The sequence below is a fragment of the Odocoileus virginianus genome, chromosome 13 (genome assembly GCF_023699985.2).
Source record: "Odocoileus virginianus isolate 20LAN1187 ecotype Illinois chromosome 13, Ovbor_1.2, whole genome shotgun sequence".
NCBI lineage: Eukaryota > Metazoa > Chordata > Mammalia > Artiodactyla > Cervidae > Odocoileus > Odocoileus virginianus.
The window spans coordinates 18,436,626-18,455,575 of NC_069686.1; the positions used below are offsets into that span (position 1 = coordinate 18,436,626).

At 36.6% G+C, this 18,950-nt stretch overlaps 2 protein-coding genes across 13 annotated transcripts in view; one reads left to right on the forward strand and one right to left on the reverse strand.

Annotated features, from left to right (window-relative positions):
• DYNC1I2 (dynein cytoplasmic 1 intermediate chain 2) overlaps nt 1-12,190 on the reverse strand; it is a 53,532-nt gene extending 41,342 nt beyond the window's left edge. For 5 of the 12 annotated variants that reach the window (XM_070476031.1, XM_070476036.1, XM_070476024.1 and 2 more), the window contains exons 1-3: nt 12,013-12,189; nt 10,405-10,521; nt 8,127-8,244 (exon numbers count right to left, since the gene is read on the reverse strand). In XM_070476031.1, coding sequence (XP_070332132.1) covers nt 8,127-8,244; nt 10,405-10,512 — 226 coding nt within the window. In that variant the 5' untranslated portion in view covers nt 10,513-10,521; nt 12,013-12,189. Of the gene's footprint in view, nt 1-8,126; nt 8,245-10,404; nt 10,522-11,766; nt 11,968-12,012 lie in introns of those variants that run through there. The other 7 variants (XM_070476035.1, XM_070476030.1, XM_070476032.1 and 4 more) reach the window with 4 other exon arrangements.
• Nucleotides 12,191-13,751: 1,561 nt separating this feature from the next.
• Nucleotides 13,752-14,427, forward strand: LOC139037993 (NADH dehydrogenase [ubiquinone] 1 beta subcomplex subunit 8, mitochondrial). Its single transcript, XM_070475829.1, has one exon. It carries the CDS (start codon nt 13,760-13,762, stop codon nt 14,318-14,320), a length of 561 nt encoding a protein of 186 aa, XP_070331930.1. The 5' UTR covers nt 13,752-13,759; the 3' UTR covers nt 14,321-14,427.
• Nucleotides 14,428-18,950: the final 4,523 nt, after the last annotated feature.

Below are 18,950 nucleotides of genomic sequence, written 5' to 3' on the forward strand. Positions count from 1 at the left end.
AAATTATATACTTAACTTTAGGCTTAGGAACATAATTTTTCTAAGTATACATAAATGAAAGATTTGAGGAAAATAGTGATATTCCTATCAATCTAATTGTGATAAATTATAAAATTATTTTCCAGTTAATGTTTTTTCCCCTTTCTGGTGACTTTAACTCTAATCAATAAGTTCATCATAGTATCTGAACTAGTTAAGACTGTGTTAAAAAAAAATGCTACCTCCAATATTTTATGAAAACAGGTTAAACAGCAATTATACATACATAAGTAAATACATTAAACTAGGCAATTCTCAAAAGTTTCAGAAATAAAAAATAAATCACAGGGGTGATGCAATCAAATTAACACAGATCTTCAGCCAGAAGCAAAATAAATCACAACTTCAAGTTTGTAACTAGACAAAAATCTCTTTCTCAGAACTATTCTTTCAACCAAAAGACAGTTTTCAAACCAGCTGATAAAGACACTCATTAAGGATTCAAAGTTTTATTTGGCCCACCAAACTCATCTTGCAACATCAATCTATACCACAGAAGGGACAAATCTAGAAAAAGAATTTGACTATCATTAAAAAAGGAAGAATGTAAACAGGAAAAAAGGGAAAGGAAGCATTATTTGGTGACAACCTTATTTTAACCCAATTAGTCTAGACAAGTCAAAGAATATAGTAACTGCACAATAAGGCAATGTCACTATACTCCCAGCCTCCAATAAACACCACCCAAAAATGAATAAATGCGTGCACTCAGAAAAGCTTAAAAAAAAACAAACAAAAACTAAATAGCTCACAGCCATTCAAATTTCAGCAAAGACTTAATTTTAGAATTCATTTTCAAAAATGGTTTAAGAATACAATCAGCTTTAGAAATAACATAAGCTTTATTAATTAGCCTTTGCCAAGTACCTGAAATATGATTTGCATGATTAGAACATTGATTCAATCAGATTACCTTCACCATACAGTTCTGCATATAGTCTAAAGTAAGGCTTTAAAAATGGTACAAAATAAAAGATTTATGAGTGAATATGATATGAGTGAATCAGGTGAATGAATTTAAATTTCTTAGAAGTTTAGAGCACAGATATCTAATCCTTTCTTCAAAAACCAAGGAAGAAATGTGAAGTAAACTGAAAGACAAATCTACCCCCATTAACTGCACCGATCATGCAAATAATACTGGAAGGCTGTGACACTGATTCTTGATGACAAAAAGCTAACCAAGAACCAAGAAGGCCTTTTCTACTAGCTTAGAGCTTGGCCTTCCCAGGATATAAAATTAATGCTGTTGCCAACTGGTCTATGAAGAAAACAACTAGAAATTTTTAAACCACAAAGGACTTGGGTATGCACCTAGATTTAGAAACCAGAGTCAACTTTGAGTCAACCACTGAGAATTACACAAAAGTCACAGACATGAACAAGGATGGTACACAGCCCAATTATTTTCGAAGTAGAAGAATGTCTCTAGCAAGAAGGGGCTCTTGCTAGGAAGAAGAACCCAGAAAAGGTGGACAGCTAAAGAAAGTAAATGTAGGGAGTGTTGGAAGAGCACAAATGGGAGGAATGAGCTTCTGAGATAACCAAACCATGTGAGGCCTCTTATAGTTCATCTATGATTCTCGGCACTCAAAGGCTGAGTTACACGGTAATGCCCTCTTGTGGCTATAAGTGTTTCTAGGCTGAAATATTAACATTTAAATAACTTTAAGTTTTCATACTTTATCTTTTTTGTCTTGAAAGATGATGCTTTAAACTTTAATTTTCTGAAATATCAATTTCTTCCTTTCCTATGACCCCTTCTTCTGATAGCGTTAAATCCCTTCTCTAATCTCCCCTAAATGTTTCCTTTATTCTCTTTAATGTTTCAGACCACAGGTAAATTTTGTAAAAGAAATTAATAAAATTTTATAGCATTAAAATACTATAAGAATTGTTAAAATTAAGCTAAACCTGAAAAAAATGACTTGATAACATAGAAATTCTATATAAAAATCAGAATTACTAGTTATTAGATAAATAAGTGCTAGGGAATGTTGTACATGATGACTAGAGTTAACACTGCTGTATGATATATAGGAAACTTTAAGAAAACAAATCCTAAGACTTCTTATCATTAGGAGAAATTTTTTTCTTTTTATTTTATCTATGAGATGATAGATGTTAACCAAACCTATTGTAGTAATCCTATGTAATATGCATATACACACACATATGCGTATTACATATGCACATAAATCAAACCATCATGATGTACACCTTAAACTTATACAGTGATGTATCTGTCAATTATTTCTCAATAAAACTGGAAAAATCAGATTTAAAATATTGGAAGTTAAAAGAGAGGGAGATAAATGAAGCTATACTTATTTTGACTACCAAACTTTGTTTATTCCTAATAAAAAACTGACTATCACAGTATATAAAAGCAATACACTATGCCCTACTGATACAGATTCAGGCTACAGAACAACTGACAAAATCTGTTTTCATCTCTTTGTAAGACGGTTAAAACAGTAGTCACACATTCAAAAAGATTCACTTTTTTGGGGGGTGGGGGAGATCAGTGTTTATTAACTCCACGTTTGATAAAATATGTCTTGAAAGTTGTGCTTAAAATTAACTTTCTTAAGACTAGCCACTTAAATTTCATTAAAAAAATAATCAAGCCATATTTCTTTTGTGAAATATTCAAATTTCAATTTCCACTATGCATTTTGCTTAAATTTAAACAAGATTTTGTTGTTACTGTTTTTAAAGCAGATGGCTTTTATTGGTCTTACTAGGTGGAAAGACATATGACCTAATAATAATTGAATAATCATTTAAGCATTCAGTCTGCAATGGACACCAGGGATAAAAAATGTAACATGCTACCACTGTTCTTAAGGACCTCTGACAAAAAAACAATCAAATGATCAAATAAATAAGAATCTATTAGCAAAGAGAAGCTAAGAGCAGCCGTTTTAGCTGTATCTCTTTAAAAAAACTAATTCTTTTCAGTAGAATTTTTTTTTAAAAAGGTAAAAAGTCCATTTTAGCTAAAACCAGACTGATGTTTTTAATAAATTCTTTTGCATTCTAGTGGTGTTTTCATACTTCTACGATTTAAAAATATTTAATAAATACATTTGTAGTGAAAAGAAAAACAAGTATCCATCCAGGTTATGATACAGAAACTATTTTTATTGTTACTATCCAGAAAGTTTGATAGCCAATGCTTTCGCCTGTATCCTTTATTCTCCAGGCCTAATTTCAAATAAATACTGGAAAGATCTTTAGATATTTGTGAGAGAACAGAAGGTGGAAAACTACACAACTCACTTAATGAGATTACTATAATCATTATAATAAAACCAGACAAAATATAGTAAAAGGAAAAAAGCTATAGGCCTGACTCTGAGTTATAGATGAATTCCTAAATAAAATGTAAGTGCTATGTAAGAAAAGTCTTTTCTCATAACTAAGATGGATTTATTCCAAATGTAAGCATGCTTATACATTTGAAAACCTAACAATATAAACTATATTAACATATTAAAGGCAATAAAAAGCATATAATCATCTCAAAATATGAGAAGATCCATGAGTTTGTCATACATATTTTGGTGATTTTAAGGAATGTCAAAATTCGTTGTGAATGTGGGCTGGACTTAGTGACTCTCTTCCAACAGACAGAATATGGCAGAAGCCATGTTCTCTGACTTCCAAGGTTAAGTCATAGAAAGGATAGCTTCTTTCCAGCTCTTTCTCTTGGGACTGCTGACACACTGCAGCCAGGTGACATGCTGCCAAGGATACTCAAGCAGGTAGTTTTATGGAATGGCCCACACAGATAAGAACTCAAGCCTCCCACTAACAACCAAAGCCAACCTGCTGGCCATGCGACTGAGCAAATCACATGGCTGGTAAAGCAAATCCTCAGGCCCCAATCAAACCTTCAGCTCTGACTGATCTTGACTTCAACCTCATGAGAGACCCTGAGCCAGAACCACCAAGCTAAACCACTACCAAATTCCTGACTGGCAGAAACTATGAGTGATAATAAACCTTTATTATTTTTAAAAAAAATCAAACTGATACAACAACAAAAAACTTGAATAGACTATAACCATTAGAAAAACTGAAATGGTGAATAACTCCTGTTCTCCACTATCCTCTGGGGACAAAAACCATAACCTGAGATAATTTTACAGTTGAGTTCTACCAAGTGTTTAAGGAACAGATAATACCTATCTTTTACAACTGTTCCACAAAACAGCAAAAGAGAAAGCTATCCAACTTATTTTAAAACCAGAACCATGGTGGCCACTGAACAGGAAGAGCATAAGAAAATTATACGCAAATTTCATTTATAGGCATACATAGAAAAACCCTAATAAGATAACTAAATGGAGAAAAATTAGGTTGGCTCCCTGCCTTCTAAAGGTGAAGGCTAAAATAATAAAGAAAATGTAGACTATATTTGTATTCTCAAAGTAGGAAAGGATATCTTTTAAAAGAAGACCAAAAAAGGGAGGGAGTTGTCATCTATAAATGACAGATCTGACCACTATTAAAATAAAAGATTTAAACATATCGAAATGTTCTATCCTTGATCAGGGATCTAAGACCACATGTTCCAGAACAACTAGCCCCGTGCTGCAACTACTGAGCCTATGCGCTTTGCAGCCCATGTGGCACAACTAGAGAGACTGCATGCCACAACTACCGAGCCCAAGCACCAAACTAGAGGTTTGGTGCAAAATGTGCTGCAAGGAAAGATCCCTTATGATGCAAAGATCCCAGGTGCTGCAACTAAGACCCAATGCAACCAAATGAATAATTCTTTTTAATGAAGGATTCTGTTTCAATAAAAGATACTATGATGGAAGCAATCTAAATGTCCTTTGACAGAGGAATGGATCAAGAAGATGTGGTACATATATGCAATGGAATATTATTCAGCCACCAAAAAGCCAAAATAATGACATTTGCAGCAAAATGTATGGACCTAAAGCTGTCATACTGAATGAAGTCAGACAGAGAAAACATATCATATGATATCACTTAAATATGGAATCTAAAAAAAAAAAGGTACAAATGAACTTATTTACAACACAGAAATAGAGTCACAGACGTAGGAAACAAACTTATGGTTACCAGGGGGAAGAAAAAGGGATAAATTGGGAGATTTGGACTGACACATACAGTCCATCCTAAAGAGATCAGTCCTGGGAGTTCATTGGAAGGACTGATGCTGAAACTGAAACTCCAATACTTTGGCCACCTCATGCAAAGAGTTGACTCGTTGGAAAAGACCCTGATGCTGGGAGGGATTGGGGGCAGGAGGAGAAGGGGACGACAGAGGATGAAATGACTGGATGGCATCACCGACTCGATGGGCATGAGTTTGAGTAAACTCCGGGAGTTTGTGATGGACAGGGAGGCCTGGCGTGCTGCGATTCATGGGGTCGCAGAGAGTCGGACAAGACTGAGCGACTGAACTGAAATGACTGAATAGTACTGTATAGCACAGGGAACTCTTCTCAATACTTGAACTATATGTGAAAAGAATCTAAAAAAGAGTGAGATATGTATAGGCATAACTGATTCACTTTGCTGTACATCTGATACTAACACATTTTAAGTCAATGATACTTCAATAAAATTTTTTTTAAATACTGTAGATAATAAACTAGGAGAAGGTATTTTTAAAAAGACTACAACAAATAAGTCTTCTCTTAAGTATACAAGGAACTCCTACAGCAAGATAAAGAACCCTAATAGTAAATGGACAAAGAACATGAATATGCAATTCGTAGAAGGGAAAATATGAAAAGTAGATAAATGAAAAAATGGTCACTCTCACTGTAAACAGATAAATGTATATTAAACATTTAAATATAAATGTATACTAACATTCTGGCATACTATTTTACACCCATCAAGTAGACAAAAATTGGAAAGTTGGATAATATCAAGTGATATGGATACAGTGAAACAGTTACTTTCTCACACACTGGTAGCAGAAGGATAAACTTAGTTATTCTTCAGAATGGTAGGCAGGACCTAAAAAATGTAAGTCTACAATAACATACCAAGCCAATTCTTCAGCATACATTCCAGAGAAACTCTTCCACAGTCCTTTCAAGGGAAAAGAATATATTCTTTGCAGTGTTGCTTGTGAAAGCAAAGCAAAGTGACAGAAGAAATCACTAGGGAACAGATAAGTAAAATACAGTATATGATAGAATATTATGTATCAGTCAGAAATAAGTAACTAGATTATAAGTAACAACATGGGTAAATCTCAAATACAAACCTGCTTTGAAAAAAAGGAAAAAGACAAAGTGAAACACAGAGCACAATACCACTTATGCACATTAAACATATCCACACACAGATACCTACATAAAAACTGGAAAAATGTCAACACATGCCAGACTGATCAAAAGGATGCATGTTAAAAACCCAAGAACCAGTACTTAATGCAAGACTGTGAAGGAGAATGAAATTGGAGAGGGGTAATGAAGGAGAAACACACATACAACTAAAGAACATTCAAGAATAGATGATGGACGTGGGCCATAAATTGAAAAATATGAGCAAGTGAATTTAGTGAAACTGAAGTCCTACAGAGAATAGAAAAGGAAAAAAAAAAAAAAATCCTACAGGAGAAAACCAAAGCCAAGGCTCAGAAAAAAATGATCACTTAAAGCCTATACAGCAAATAAGCAACCTGGTTTAGGTTCTAGGGTATTTTTTTTTTCAACAAGATAAAAGTGTTCTGATTAATTTCCTTTTAAAATTGCAATGTGCAACATAAGTTTACCAAATAAAAGACATAAAAATTAAAGTATTTCAACCTTCAAATTTTATCAATAAGAAAAAGACAAATAAGCTGAAAGAGCTTCCCTGGTAGCTCAGCTGGTAAAGAAACCACCTGCAATACAGGAGACTCCAGTTCGATTCCTAGGTCAGGAAGATCCCTTGGAGAAGGGATGGGCTACCCACTCCAGGATTCACGGGCTTCCCTGGTGGCTCAGATGATAAAGAATCCGCCTGCAATGTGAGAGCCCTGGGTTTGATCCCTAGGTTGGGAAGATTTCCCTGGAGGAAGGCATGGCAACCCACTCCAGTATTCTTGCCTGGAGAAGCCCCATGGACAGAGGAGCCTGATGGGTTACAATCTATGAGGTCGCAAAGAGTTGGACACAACTGAGTGACTAAGCACAGCACAATAAGCTGAGAGAAATAACAATGAAGCCAGACCATGAAAGTAACCAGCTTTTTTCACCTTAAAACTTTTTAGAAATAGTAACTCTAACAAGACAGTTATAATACTTAAAGACTGTTATGTTGCCGTTCCCAACAATAGGCATACAGCAGGTACTATCCTCTGTTATCTGTCCTCTGGACTAGATGGAATGAGCCCACAAACTAACCCTGAATTTTAGGATGCTAAATGACAAAAGCCACATCAAACTAAAATATTATGTAACAGCACCCAGTTCAGAATTATTTTAAGTAAGCATTTAATGTCTATATGTAACAAGATTGTCCTCAGTACTTTTACTATTTCAGCTTTTTGGTCTAGTACTGTTATAAAAATGAAGAGTCCAGAAAAAGAACAAGGTTAAGTCAAACTGCTGCCAAAATCAGCTACCAATATTATTTCCCTTATTGGCATTGACAGCAGAAGGTTATAAGCTTCTCCTTCCACTCCTATACCTTTGAACATCAGTACACTTAGAATTTTGATTCACTATACCTCTCTTTAACTTATAGAAAGGATTATAGAGTTAAGAAGATCAGGAATCACAATCATCATTGAGCTTAATACAGTGTGGCACAGAAACCTAGTTCAACAAATGTCTGCCGAAATAAGTTAATGATTTAACAAGAAAAGTCAACTGGCTTATGTTAATAAAATAGTCTTGCAGCTCTTCTGAACAAACAAAATAAACAATGTATTAACACATCTGAAAAAGTCAATTCCAAACAAATTATAAAATTAATGCTTTATGAGGCACAAATAAGAAAGATATACAAAATACATTAAATCAATTCACTCATCTCATGTATATCTGAGCTGAGTAAGATCTATGCCTCTCTTTTATTGACAGATATAATCTTATCCTTACCAATGGGGGATTCTGCAGTTAGACCCATGCTTTGAAGCAACGCTTCAGCTTCTCTCCTTTTTTTTTCAAGATCTGATTCTTCTTGCACAGGAGCAACAGCTTCCTTCTTCTGATCAGTCTAAATTTTTTAAGTTAAAACTTAAATTTACATATGGTATGAAACACTTCTATTTGCAAAAATACATATGTTTTAAATAATGTGTTAACACTGTATACATCTGGAGGTGGGCTTAGTTTTGAATACACATTATAGTCACCAAATGAAAATCATTCTCATAGTTTTAGTAAAAATCTCCAAATGATATGTATTAAATTGATTCATTTTTATATGTAATCAAGAAGTTCTCACAAAAACATTCTGAACAGATATGTTCAAAAATTTCTATTTAATTTATAATATTAATTTATAATATGAAATTGCTATCCATGGTCAAGAATTGTGGAAATCTCACAAATACATAAATATCAAAATGCTATGAAAAAAAATAAAGACTATCATTTAAGACATAACAAATTTTAAGTAAATGAACAATTTGATTTGTTGAAAAAGTCCAAGTGCCTCAAACTTCTATATGTAGTCTTCATTGTACTTATGCAAATTTATGTAGAGGATGTTTGTCAAAAATTCATCTGGAGAAAGGTTTTATTTTTATCAACTATTGGTCTTATTTTCATGGTTCGGTTAAATTAAAATTTACTCTTGCATAGCACAAAACTTTTCATTACTGAAATTTTTACCAACTTTTATTTTAGCCATTTATAGTTTTAGCAAAATCTTCCAGTTATAAACCTCAATACTCTCAAATCAATACTCTCAACATCTCAAGGGAAATTTAAGCCTTAAAGGGAAAAGTCTCATGTATACACCTCAAAAGTCTATTTCAGCTAAGACAACCATTACTCATACAATTATTGGCAGTGAACTTTTTTTAGTCATAATATTCTATCATACCATTTTAACTTAAAAGAGTCATCAGAAAATTTCATTAAAATAGCCAAAGAAACTGTATTATCAAGTAAACACTGTATCAATATATAACGATTAGACTGACTTTAATAGCACTGATTTAATGTCTCTTGTAATGTTTTATAAACTTTAAATTAGATATAAATCATCTAATAGATATTCTGTACAGCCACTTATGACCATGTTTAGAAAACAAATATCAAATTTGCTCTCAGTTCTGAAGGGTTTAAGACTATAGGTACTAGTTTGGAATGGTTTTTAATCAAATAGCTATCAGTTTTTAATCAAATAGCTAACCTAAAGGTCCAACACTCTTACAGTAATGGATCACAAAAAGGTTCAGAATAAACTAGAAAATTCTTCAATTGTAGGCCTTTACAGCATCATAGCAATGCTGCACATAAACTGGACCTTTGCTTTTTCTTTTTCCCTAAGAGATTCCAAGAAGTCTTGGCTATTATTTAGGCCAGTGGTCCCCAACCTTTTTGGCACCAGGGACAAGTTTCATGGAAGACAATTTTTCCATGGACAGGGAGTGGAAAATGGTTTCGGGATGATTCAAGCACATTACATTCATTGTGTACTTTATTTCTATTACTATTACATCAGCTCCACCTCAGATCACCAGGCATTAGATCCTGGAGGTTGGGGGCCCCTGGTTCAGGCTATCACATAGAAAAACTTCATACTAATGTCATATTAGGAACAAACTATCTTAACACTGGCCATTTAAAACATTGAAGATAAAAATATATACATCTGTCTACACAGTTTCCATCGGGACAAATGTACATTTCAAGACAGGAGCAAGTAAAATATCTCTAGCTCAGGGTCAATGTATATTTGCCATACATAATAAAATGGTGATGCCAAAAATCAGATCTAAGTATCTAAGCCCATCTTCATGATAGTATCAAACCCACTACCTGGTAAAAATATTTCAATGACCAACTCATGACAAAGGAGACACAATCAATTAAATAATCCCTTAATCAATTAATAATCTAGTCTATATTTCTCTTTGCTATTATTCTGACAACTAGCAGTTCTGACTGGTAAGATATTCAGATAAGCTCAAAGTCCAAACTAAGCTCTGATTATATCACATTTTATCAATAATTATAGGCAGATGCCCCTTACTTTATATAGTAAACATATTCCTAAAAGACTAAGTACGTATATTGAGCTTTTCACCTAGAGTGCTATATGTGCAGTCACAACTGCTGGAATTTTAACTATTCTGAAAGCAATAAAGGTATAAGTACTTAAAATCCAATTATTTTATATTATCTTTTAAAAAATCAAACATACTTCCTTTTTCTTTCTTTCTTCTTCTTTCCTCTTCTTTTCCTCTCTGATTTGAGCCAACCGCTGCTTCTTACGTTCCAACTCTGCCTTTAATTCACTTTTGTCAGACATGTTTGCAACCTTAAGAAGCATACAATCATCATTAAATTGGTAAAAGGAGCACTCTTTTAAAACTGTCTCTTCTAATAAAAATAAATGGAAAAAAAAAAAAACAACTCTGTCTTTCAAGAAGAGAACTGTCTTGAAAGGCCATGTAGTTCAAGGTCATCAAATGAGAACATGTACACTCTACTTTTAAAATAAAAGAAGCATATATACTACTAAGACCTGAAAATCATTATAAACAGATGTATATAGGAAATATTCACAGTTGAGCATAGTAATTAGCACTCAGTAAACTCTTTAATGTTCACATGCTCAAATTTAACACAATGTCTCTGGCTCTTAAAACAGAGGACATGGATTGCCATTAAAAGCCAAGCTCTAAGACATAGCAAATCAGCTACCAGTTTTGCATTCACTCCTAGAAATCTGATAAAACAGGCAGTCAGACAGAAAATTCCTATAAATTCTAAACCTACCATGCAATAGTAATACTATAGAGACGCAAAACACAAATATAACTATAAACTGTACTTAAAGGTAGAGCTTCCCTGGCGGCTCAGGCGGTAACGAATATGCCTGCAATGCAGGAGACCAGGATTCTATCCCTTTGGAAAAGGAAATGGCAACCCACTCCAGTATTTTTGCCTGGAGAATCCCATGGACAGAGAAGCCTGGCGGGCTATATAACACACAACATAAAACACACACACACACACACACACTTTAAGTATGTTGGGGTCGCAAAGAGTAGGACATGACTGCGCGACTCTAACACACTTTGAGTGAAAGCCCAACAACAAAGTCTGATTGAATAATGGCATACAGCTGACAGGACCACTCAACCTGCGAGAGGCCGGAGCCTCCATGCCTGACACATTCACTTTCTTAAAACTCCAAGAAAGAGAAAGTCTCAGGAATTTTGTGCTACAATCTCCGCGTCTCGGTACTTTCCAATACACACCGGGTTGAGCAAGGCGTAGAGGAGTCACTTCTCCCCTGGGTATGGACCAAGAGGGCGCGGTTCACCTAGGGCCTCTTGGGGAGGTGGCCTCCAACGAGCCTCAAGGCTTCTCGGGGCCCCTCCGAAGGGTCCAGAGAGAAGGGAGTGGGTTCGTCGAGGCCCCAGCCTTCCTGACCCACCCAGCCTCTCCTTCTCAAGGCCGGGCCGGGCTGGGCGGCACTGTCAGCAGGCCAAGCCGCCCTTAGGGCCGCGACGCGAGACACAGCAGACAGAAGGGGACGGAAGGGCAGTCCACCCACCTGTTCGGTGGCGGGATGGGGAAGAGTCCGCCTGCCAGCAACTTCCCGGTAACGTCCCTCTCCTTCGCCTGCAACAGCAGCAGCCGCCGCCACTAGCTCCGCGGCTTCCCCCAGCACACAAAGAGGGATGGGCGGCGGCTGCTACGGCGAGAGCTTAGAGACAAACGGCTTCGCCCCAGCCGAGTCGCTCCCAGACAGCAAGGCAAGGCCCCAGCGGCGGGGAGAAGTAGCCTCCCTACCACTTACCTGAGTAAAGCAGTAGCCGAGAGATGAGACAAAGACTCCACCCCAGGACCCGAAGCGTTTCCCCTACGCCGAAACTGGAAGACTAAGCCTAATCGCCTGCGGCTGGCTAAACTAACGCCGCCCTCACGGATTGGCTCCAAAGAGAACTACAAGCCCCAGCTGTGAGAGAAATCGGCATTCGGCGAGCAAGGCACTCTGGGGGTTGTGGACAACGGTTGTCGCAAAGCATGCTGGGACCTGTAGTGTTTCCTAGCCTTTCGCGTTCCCGCTTTGAGGCCTTCCTTCAAGATTTCAGAGACAAGCTTCCCGCTGTTCTCCTTAATGTAGTCTCCTCGTTTGGTCAATGCTCACAATGTTGTATGTGTTATATATTAAGATATTTGATTCCACATTGGCCTAGTTTTAAAAGGTGGTGAACCTATGTATTACACTGCACATTTGGTGAACATTTCTAAAATATTTATACCAGTATTAGAAAAAAACGCCTTGTAGAGGTTTAAGCAAAATCTATAATACAAAATCTAAATTTTGAAAATGTAGTGTAACCTCACTGTCAAAAAATGTGAGAAACTGTCTTTAATTATAAAAAGATTTGTATGTCTTTACTCAGTTTTCACCAGCGTTTATGGTTGTAAACTTGATTAGCTGGATTATTGCAGTTATGAAAAATAACAATAAAACCTCTGATTGCAATATTTCCTCTTAAATTTCTTCATGTACACATGGAATATATATTTGAGCCTGCAAATAAAATGATTACTGTTGCAATCAATGAATCAGTAAGAATATGATGTACTCTTATCCAGCCAGGGACCTAGAAATATTAGGAACAGGTCAAGAAGAGAAAATTTGTGTACTAGAAGGTAGAACCTGAAGGAACTATCCAGAATGCAATATGGAGAGACAAAAAAATAATAGGTAAGAAAGATTTAGAAACACGGAGGTTAGGAGGAGTAGGTCTAACTAACATCTCCTGAAATTTTAGATGGGAAGGGGAGAAAGAGTAGAGTAGAGGCAATTTTTAGATGAAAATACAGTTTTCTATAACTGGTGAAAATCACCAATTCACAGATTCAAGAATTCTGGTTAGTTGCAAACAGAATAAATGAAAAGAAATCCAGAATTTGATACAGCTGAATGTAACTGTAAAAAAGAAAAAAAAATCAATCCTGGAAATAACAAAAATTTACATTAACTGATAAATGGATAAAATTGTAATGTATTCATACTGTGGGATACTATTCAGCAACCAAGAGGAATGAACTACTCATATACGCAATGGCATGAATGAATCTTGAAAACATCATGCAGACATAAAACATCATAGCCAGACATAAATGGCTATGTACTGATCTCATATTTATGAAACCCTAGACAAGGCAGAATCCTAAGCAATGATAAAAAGCAAGCCAGGGGTTGCCTGCATTGGGCTGGAGAGAGTAACTAACCGTCAAGGAGGCAAAAGGAAACTTCTGGAGTCATGGAAGTATTCTATTACTGTGGCTTGGTAGTATGTTTTGCAATCAGGAAGTGTGAGACCTCCAACTCTGTTCTTTTTTGAGATTGTTTTAGCTATTTGGAGTCCCTTTAAGTTCCATATGAATTTTAGGATGGTTATCTTTATTCCTGCAAAAAAAAGGCTGAATGGATTTTGGGGATGGATTGTATTGAATCTGTATATTACTTTAGGGAGTACTACTGCCATTCTTTCTTTTTAAAACCTTTAATCATTAAGAAGAAGGTGAAGATGGCGGCGGCCAGGGCTGGGGTCCTGGGAGTCCGGTGGCTGCAAAAGGCAGCCCGAGACGTCGTGCCGATGGGTGCACGGACAGCCTCCCACATTACCAAGGACATGCTCCCGGGACCCTATCCCAAGACCCCAGAAGAACGGGCTGCTGCCGCCAAGAAGTATAATATGCGGGTGGAAGACTACGAGCCGTACCCGGATGATGGCATGGGGTATGGTGACTATCCGAAACTGCCTGACCGCTCACAGCAGGAGAGGGATCCATGGTATGACTGGGACCACCCAGACCTGCGGTTGAACTGGGGTGAACCGATGCACTGGGACCTGGACATGTATATCAGGAACCGTGTGGACACGTCCCCGACTCCTGTTAATTGGAACCTCATGTGTAAGCACCTCTTCGGGTTCGTCGCCTTCATGCTGTTCATGTTTTGGGTAGGGGAGACTTACCCCGCCTACCAGCCTGTGGGGCCAAAGCAGTATCCTTACAATAATCTGTATCTGGAACGAGGCGGTGATCCTAACAAAGAACCTGAGCCAGTGGTTCACTATGAGATCTGAGGAGGCTTCGTGAGCTTTGTGTTCCCTAACTGACTCCTTCAACTGGAGAAATTTAACTTTAATGAAACCCCTAATAAAACTTAGTGCTGTGGAAAAAAAAAAAAAAACCTTTAATCATTAAGAAAAAGAGGGAGGCGGCTCAAAACAATACAATTAGAAACAAAAAAGGAGGAGCTACACTGGATACCACAGAAATTCAAAGGATCGCAAGAGACTGTTACAAGCAACTGTATGCCAATAAAATGGACAACCTAGAAGAAATGGACAAATTATTAGAAAGGTCCATCCTTTCAAGAATGAATCAGGAAGAAATAGAAAATGTGAATAGACCAATCACAATTACTGAAATTGAAACTATAATTTAAAAACTTCCAACAAACAAAAATCTAAGATGAGATGGCTTCATAGGTTAATTCTCTCAAACATTTAGTGGAGAGTTAACACCTAACCTTCTGAAACTCTTCCCAAAATATCCAGAGGAAGGAACATTCCCAAACTCACTCTATGAAGCCACTATCACCCTGATACCAAAACCATACAAAGATATCACCAAAAAAAAAAAAAGGAAAGAAAGAAATTTACAGGCCAATATCACTGACAAACATGGACGTAAACATTCTCAACAAAATACTAGCAAGCAGAATCCAGCAGTATATTAAAAGGATCATACACCACAATCAAGCAGGATTTATCCCAGGGGTGAAAGAATTTTTCAGTATCCATGAATCAATCAGTGTCATACACCACATCAACAAACTGAAGAATGAAAACCATATGATCATCACAGTAAATGCAGAAAAAAACTTCTGACAAAATTCAACACTCATTTAGAATAAGAATTCTCCAGAGAGTACTGCTGTCTTAGTATCTTCCAGTCTGTGACCTTTCAAAGTCTTCTGTGACCATGGAATATGTTTCCATTGACTTAGTGCTTCTTTAATTTCTTTCAATAAATTTTTCCTTTTTCATTTTTGGTTTCATTGGTTTTGGTTTTTAATATACAGGTTTTGGCCTCCTTGGTTAAATTTTATTTAAAAATTGAATTCTTTTTTATGCTCTTGTAAATATATTGAATTTTAAATTTTGTTTTTGGGTTGTTCATTGCTAGAGTATAAAATACAGCTGAGCTTTGTGTGTTCATCTGGCATCCTAAAACTTTGCTGGATTCATTTATTTGCTCTAACAACTTTTTTTGTAGATTCTTTAGGATTTTCTGTTCACTATGAGGTTATGTCCCCTGTGAATAGAGATAGTTTTACTTCTTCCCAATTTACACATATTTTATTTATTTTTCTTGCCTAATTTCATTGGCTAGAATTTCTGGTACAGTGTTTAATAAAGTGATGAGAGAGAGCACACTTGCCTTGTTCCCTAAGGGGAAAAACTTACAGCCTTGAAATTACTTCTCTTTTTTAAAAGGTCAGAATATCTCCTCCTTTCATTGGAAGAGTAACCAAGATTATTTCATGGAGTCTGATCTCTCTTAAGACCACGGGAAACCCCTCAGCTGTTATATGGCCCTATTTACCCAGGCAACTATGTCAGTTCTGGACTGGAGGAACTGATGATTCCAGCTTTCAGGCACTGAGCTGAAAGAGGTGTGGGAAATACCTAGATATAGTTTGGAATTTCCATCCACTTAATAGGGAATAGAAGCTGTGTGAAACCCTTTAATTAGTTTCTATCTCCTAGTGTCCTGAAATTTCTATCTCAATGTGATTAAAGAATCACTGGCCAAACAGGGATGCATATCTGTTTTTCAAATTCTAAAATCTGATTAAGTAAGTAAAGGTATATGTAGCCTTAGAAGGCAGTACCATAAAACTTTTGAGATTAGTGTGGTAGTTTTCTATATGCTGATGGCAAATAAACTTCATTATAATTTACAATTGAAAAAAGTAAGGTACAACCCATGGCTGATTCATGTCAATGTATGGCAAAAGCCACCACAATATTGTAAAGTAATTAGCCTCCAATTAAAATAAATTAATTAATTTAAAAATAAAAAAAAAGGTGAGGTACAGACTCTCCAGAATGAAAACCACAATCACAGAAAGCTAACCAAAATGATCACATGGGATCACAGACTTGTGTAACTCAATGAAGCTATAAGCCATGCTCTACAGGGCCACCCAAGATGTGCAGGTCATGGTGGAGAGTTCTGACAAAACGTGGTCTACTGGTGAAGGAAACGGCAAACCAATTCAGTATTCTTGCCTTGAGAACCCCACAAACTGTATGAAAAGGCAAAAAGATATGATACCAGAAGATGAGTCCCTTAGGTCAGTAGGTATCCAATATGTTACTGGGGTAGAGTAGAGAAATATCTCTAAAAAGAACAAAGAAGTTGGACCAAAACAGAAATCACACCCAGTTGTGGATGTGTCTGGTGGTGATAGTAAAGTCCAATACTGTAAGAACAATATTGCATAGGAACCTGAAATGTTAGGTCCATGAATCAAGTTAAATTGGACGTGGCCAAGCAAGAGATGGCAAGAGTGAACATTGAAATTTTATGAATCAGTGAACTAAAATGGACAGGAATGGGTGGATTTAATTTGGATGACAGTTATATCTACTACTGTGGGCAAGAATCCCTTAGAAGAAATGGAGTAGCCCTCATAGTCAACAAAAGAGTCTGAAATGCAGTGCATGGGTGCAATCTCAAAAATGACAAAATTACCTTGGTTTGTTTTCAAGGCAAACCATTCAACATCAGAGTAATCCAAGTCTATGCCCCAAACACTAATGCCAAAAAAGCTCAAGTTGAATGGTTCCAGGAAGACATACAAGAACTTCTAGAACTAACACCAAAAAGAAATGTCCTTTTCATCATAGGGGATTAGAATACAAAAGTAGGTTGTCAAGAGATCCCTGGAATAACAGTCAAGTTTGGCCTTAGAATACAAAATGAAGCAAGGCAAAGGCTAACAAAGTTTTACCAAGAGAATGCACTGGTCATAGCAACAACCTCTTGCAACAACACAAGAGATGTCTCTACACGAGGACATCACCAGTTGGTCAATACCAAAATCAGATTGATTATATTCTTTGCAGCCAAAGATGGAACAGCTCTATACATCAGCAAAAACAAGACCTGGAGCTGACTGTGGCTCAGATCATGGGCTCCTTATTGCAAAATTCAGACTTACATTGAAGAAAGTGGGGAAAAGCACTAGGCCATTCAGGTACAACCTAAATCAAATCTCTTATGATTATACAGTGGAGGTGATTAATAGATTCAAGGGATTAGATCTGGTAGACAGAGTGCCTAAAGAACTATGGACAGGGGTGTGTAACATTGTTCAGGAGGTGGTGACCAAAATCATCCCAAAGAAAAAGAGATGCAGAAAGGCAAAATGGTTGTCTGAGGAGGCCTTACAAATAGCTGAGAAAAGAAGAGAAGTTAAAGGCAAAGGAAAAGGAAAGATATACCCATTTGAATGCCGAGTTCCAAATAATAGCAAGGAGAGATAAGAAAACCTTCCTCAGTGATCAATGCAAAGAAATAGAGGGAAACAATAGAATGGGAAAGACTAGAGATCTCTTCAAGAAAATTAGAGATACCAAGGGAACATTTCATCTAAAGAGGGGCACAATAAAGGACAGAAACAACAAGGACTAAGAAAAGCAGAAGATATTAATAAAAGGTGGTAAGAATACACAAAAGAACTATACAAAAAATGTCTTAATAACCTGGATAACCATGATGGTGTGTTCACTCACCTAGAGCCAGAAATCCTGGAGTGTGAAGTCAAGTGGGCCTTAGGAAACATTACTATGAACAAAACTAGTGGAGGTGATAGAATTCCAGCTGAGCTATTTAAAATCCTAAAAGATGATGCTGTTAAAATGCTGCATTCAATATGTAAGCAAATTTGGAAAACTCAGCAATAGCCACAGCCTGGAAAAGGTCAGTTTTCATTCCAATCCCAAAGAAAGGCAATACCAAAGAATGTTCAAACTACTGCACAGTTGCACGCATTTCACATGGTATCAAGATAATGCTCAAAATCTTTCAAGCTAAGGTTTCAACAGCACATGAACTGAGAATTTCACATTCTTGAGATGAGTACAAGCTGGATTTAGAAAATGTAGAGGAATCAGAGACCAAATTGCCAGCATCTGTTGGATCATACAAAAAGCAAGGGAATTCCAGAAAAACATCTACTTCTCCTTCATTGACTATACTAAAGACTTTGACTGTGTGGATCACAACAAACTGTGGAAAATTCTTAAGGAGATAGGAATACCTGACCACCTTAGCTGTCTCCAGAGAAACCTATCTATGCATCAGAAAGCAACAGTTAGAACTGGACATAGAACAACGAACTGGTTCAAAATTGAGAAAGGAATATGTCAAGGCTATATATCGTCATCCTTCTTGTTAAACTTATATGCAGAGTACATCATGCAAAATGCAGAGCTGGATGAACCACAAGCTGGAATTCAGATTGCCAGGAGAAATATCAACAACTTCAGATATGCAGATGATGCCACTCTAATGGCAGAAAGCAAAGAGGAACTAAAGAGCCTCTTGATGACGGTGAAAGAGGAGAGTGAAAAAGCTGGCTTGAAGCTCAAAATTCAAAAAAGTTAAGATCATGGTATCTGGTCTCATCACTTCACT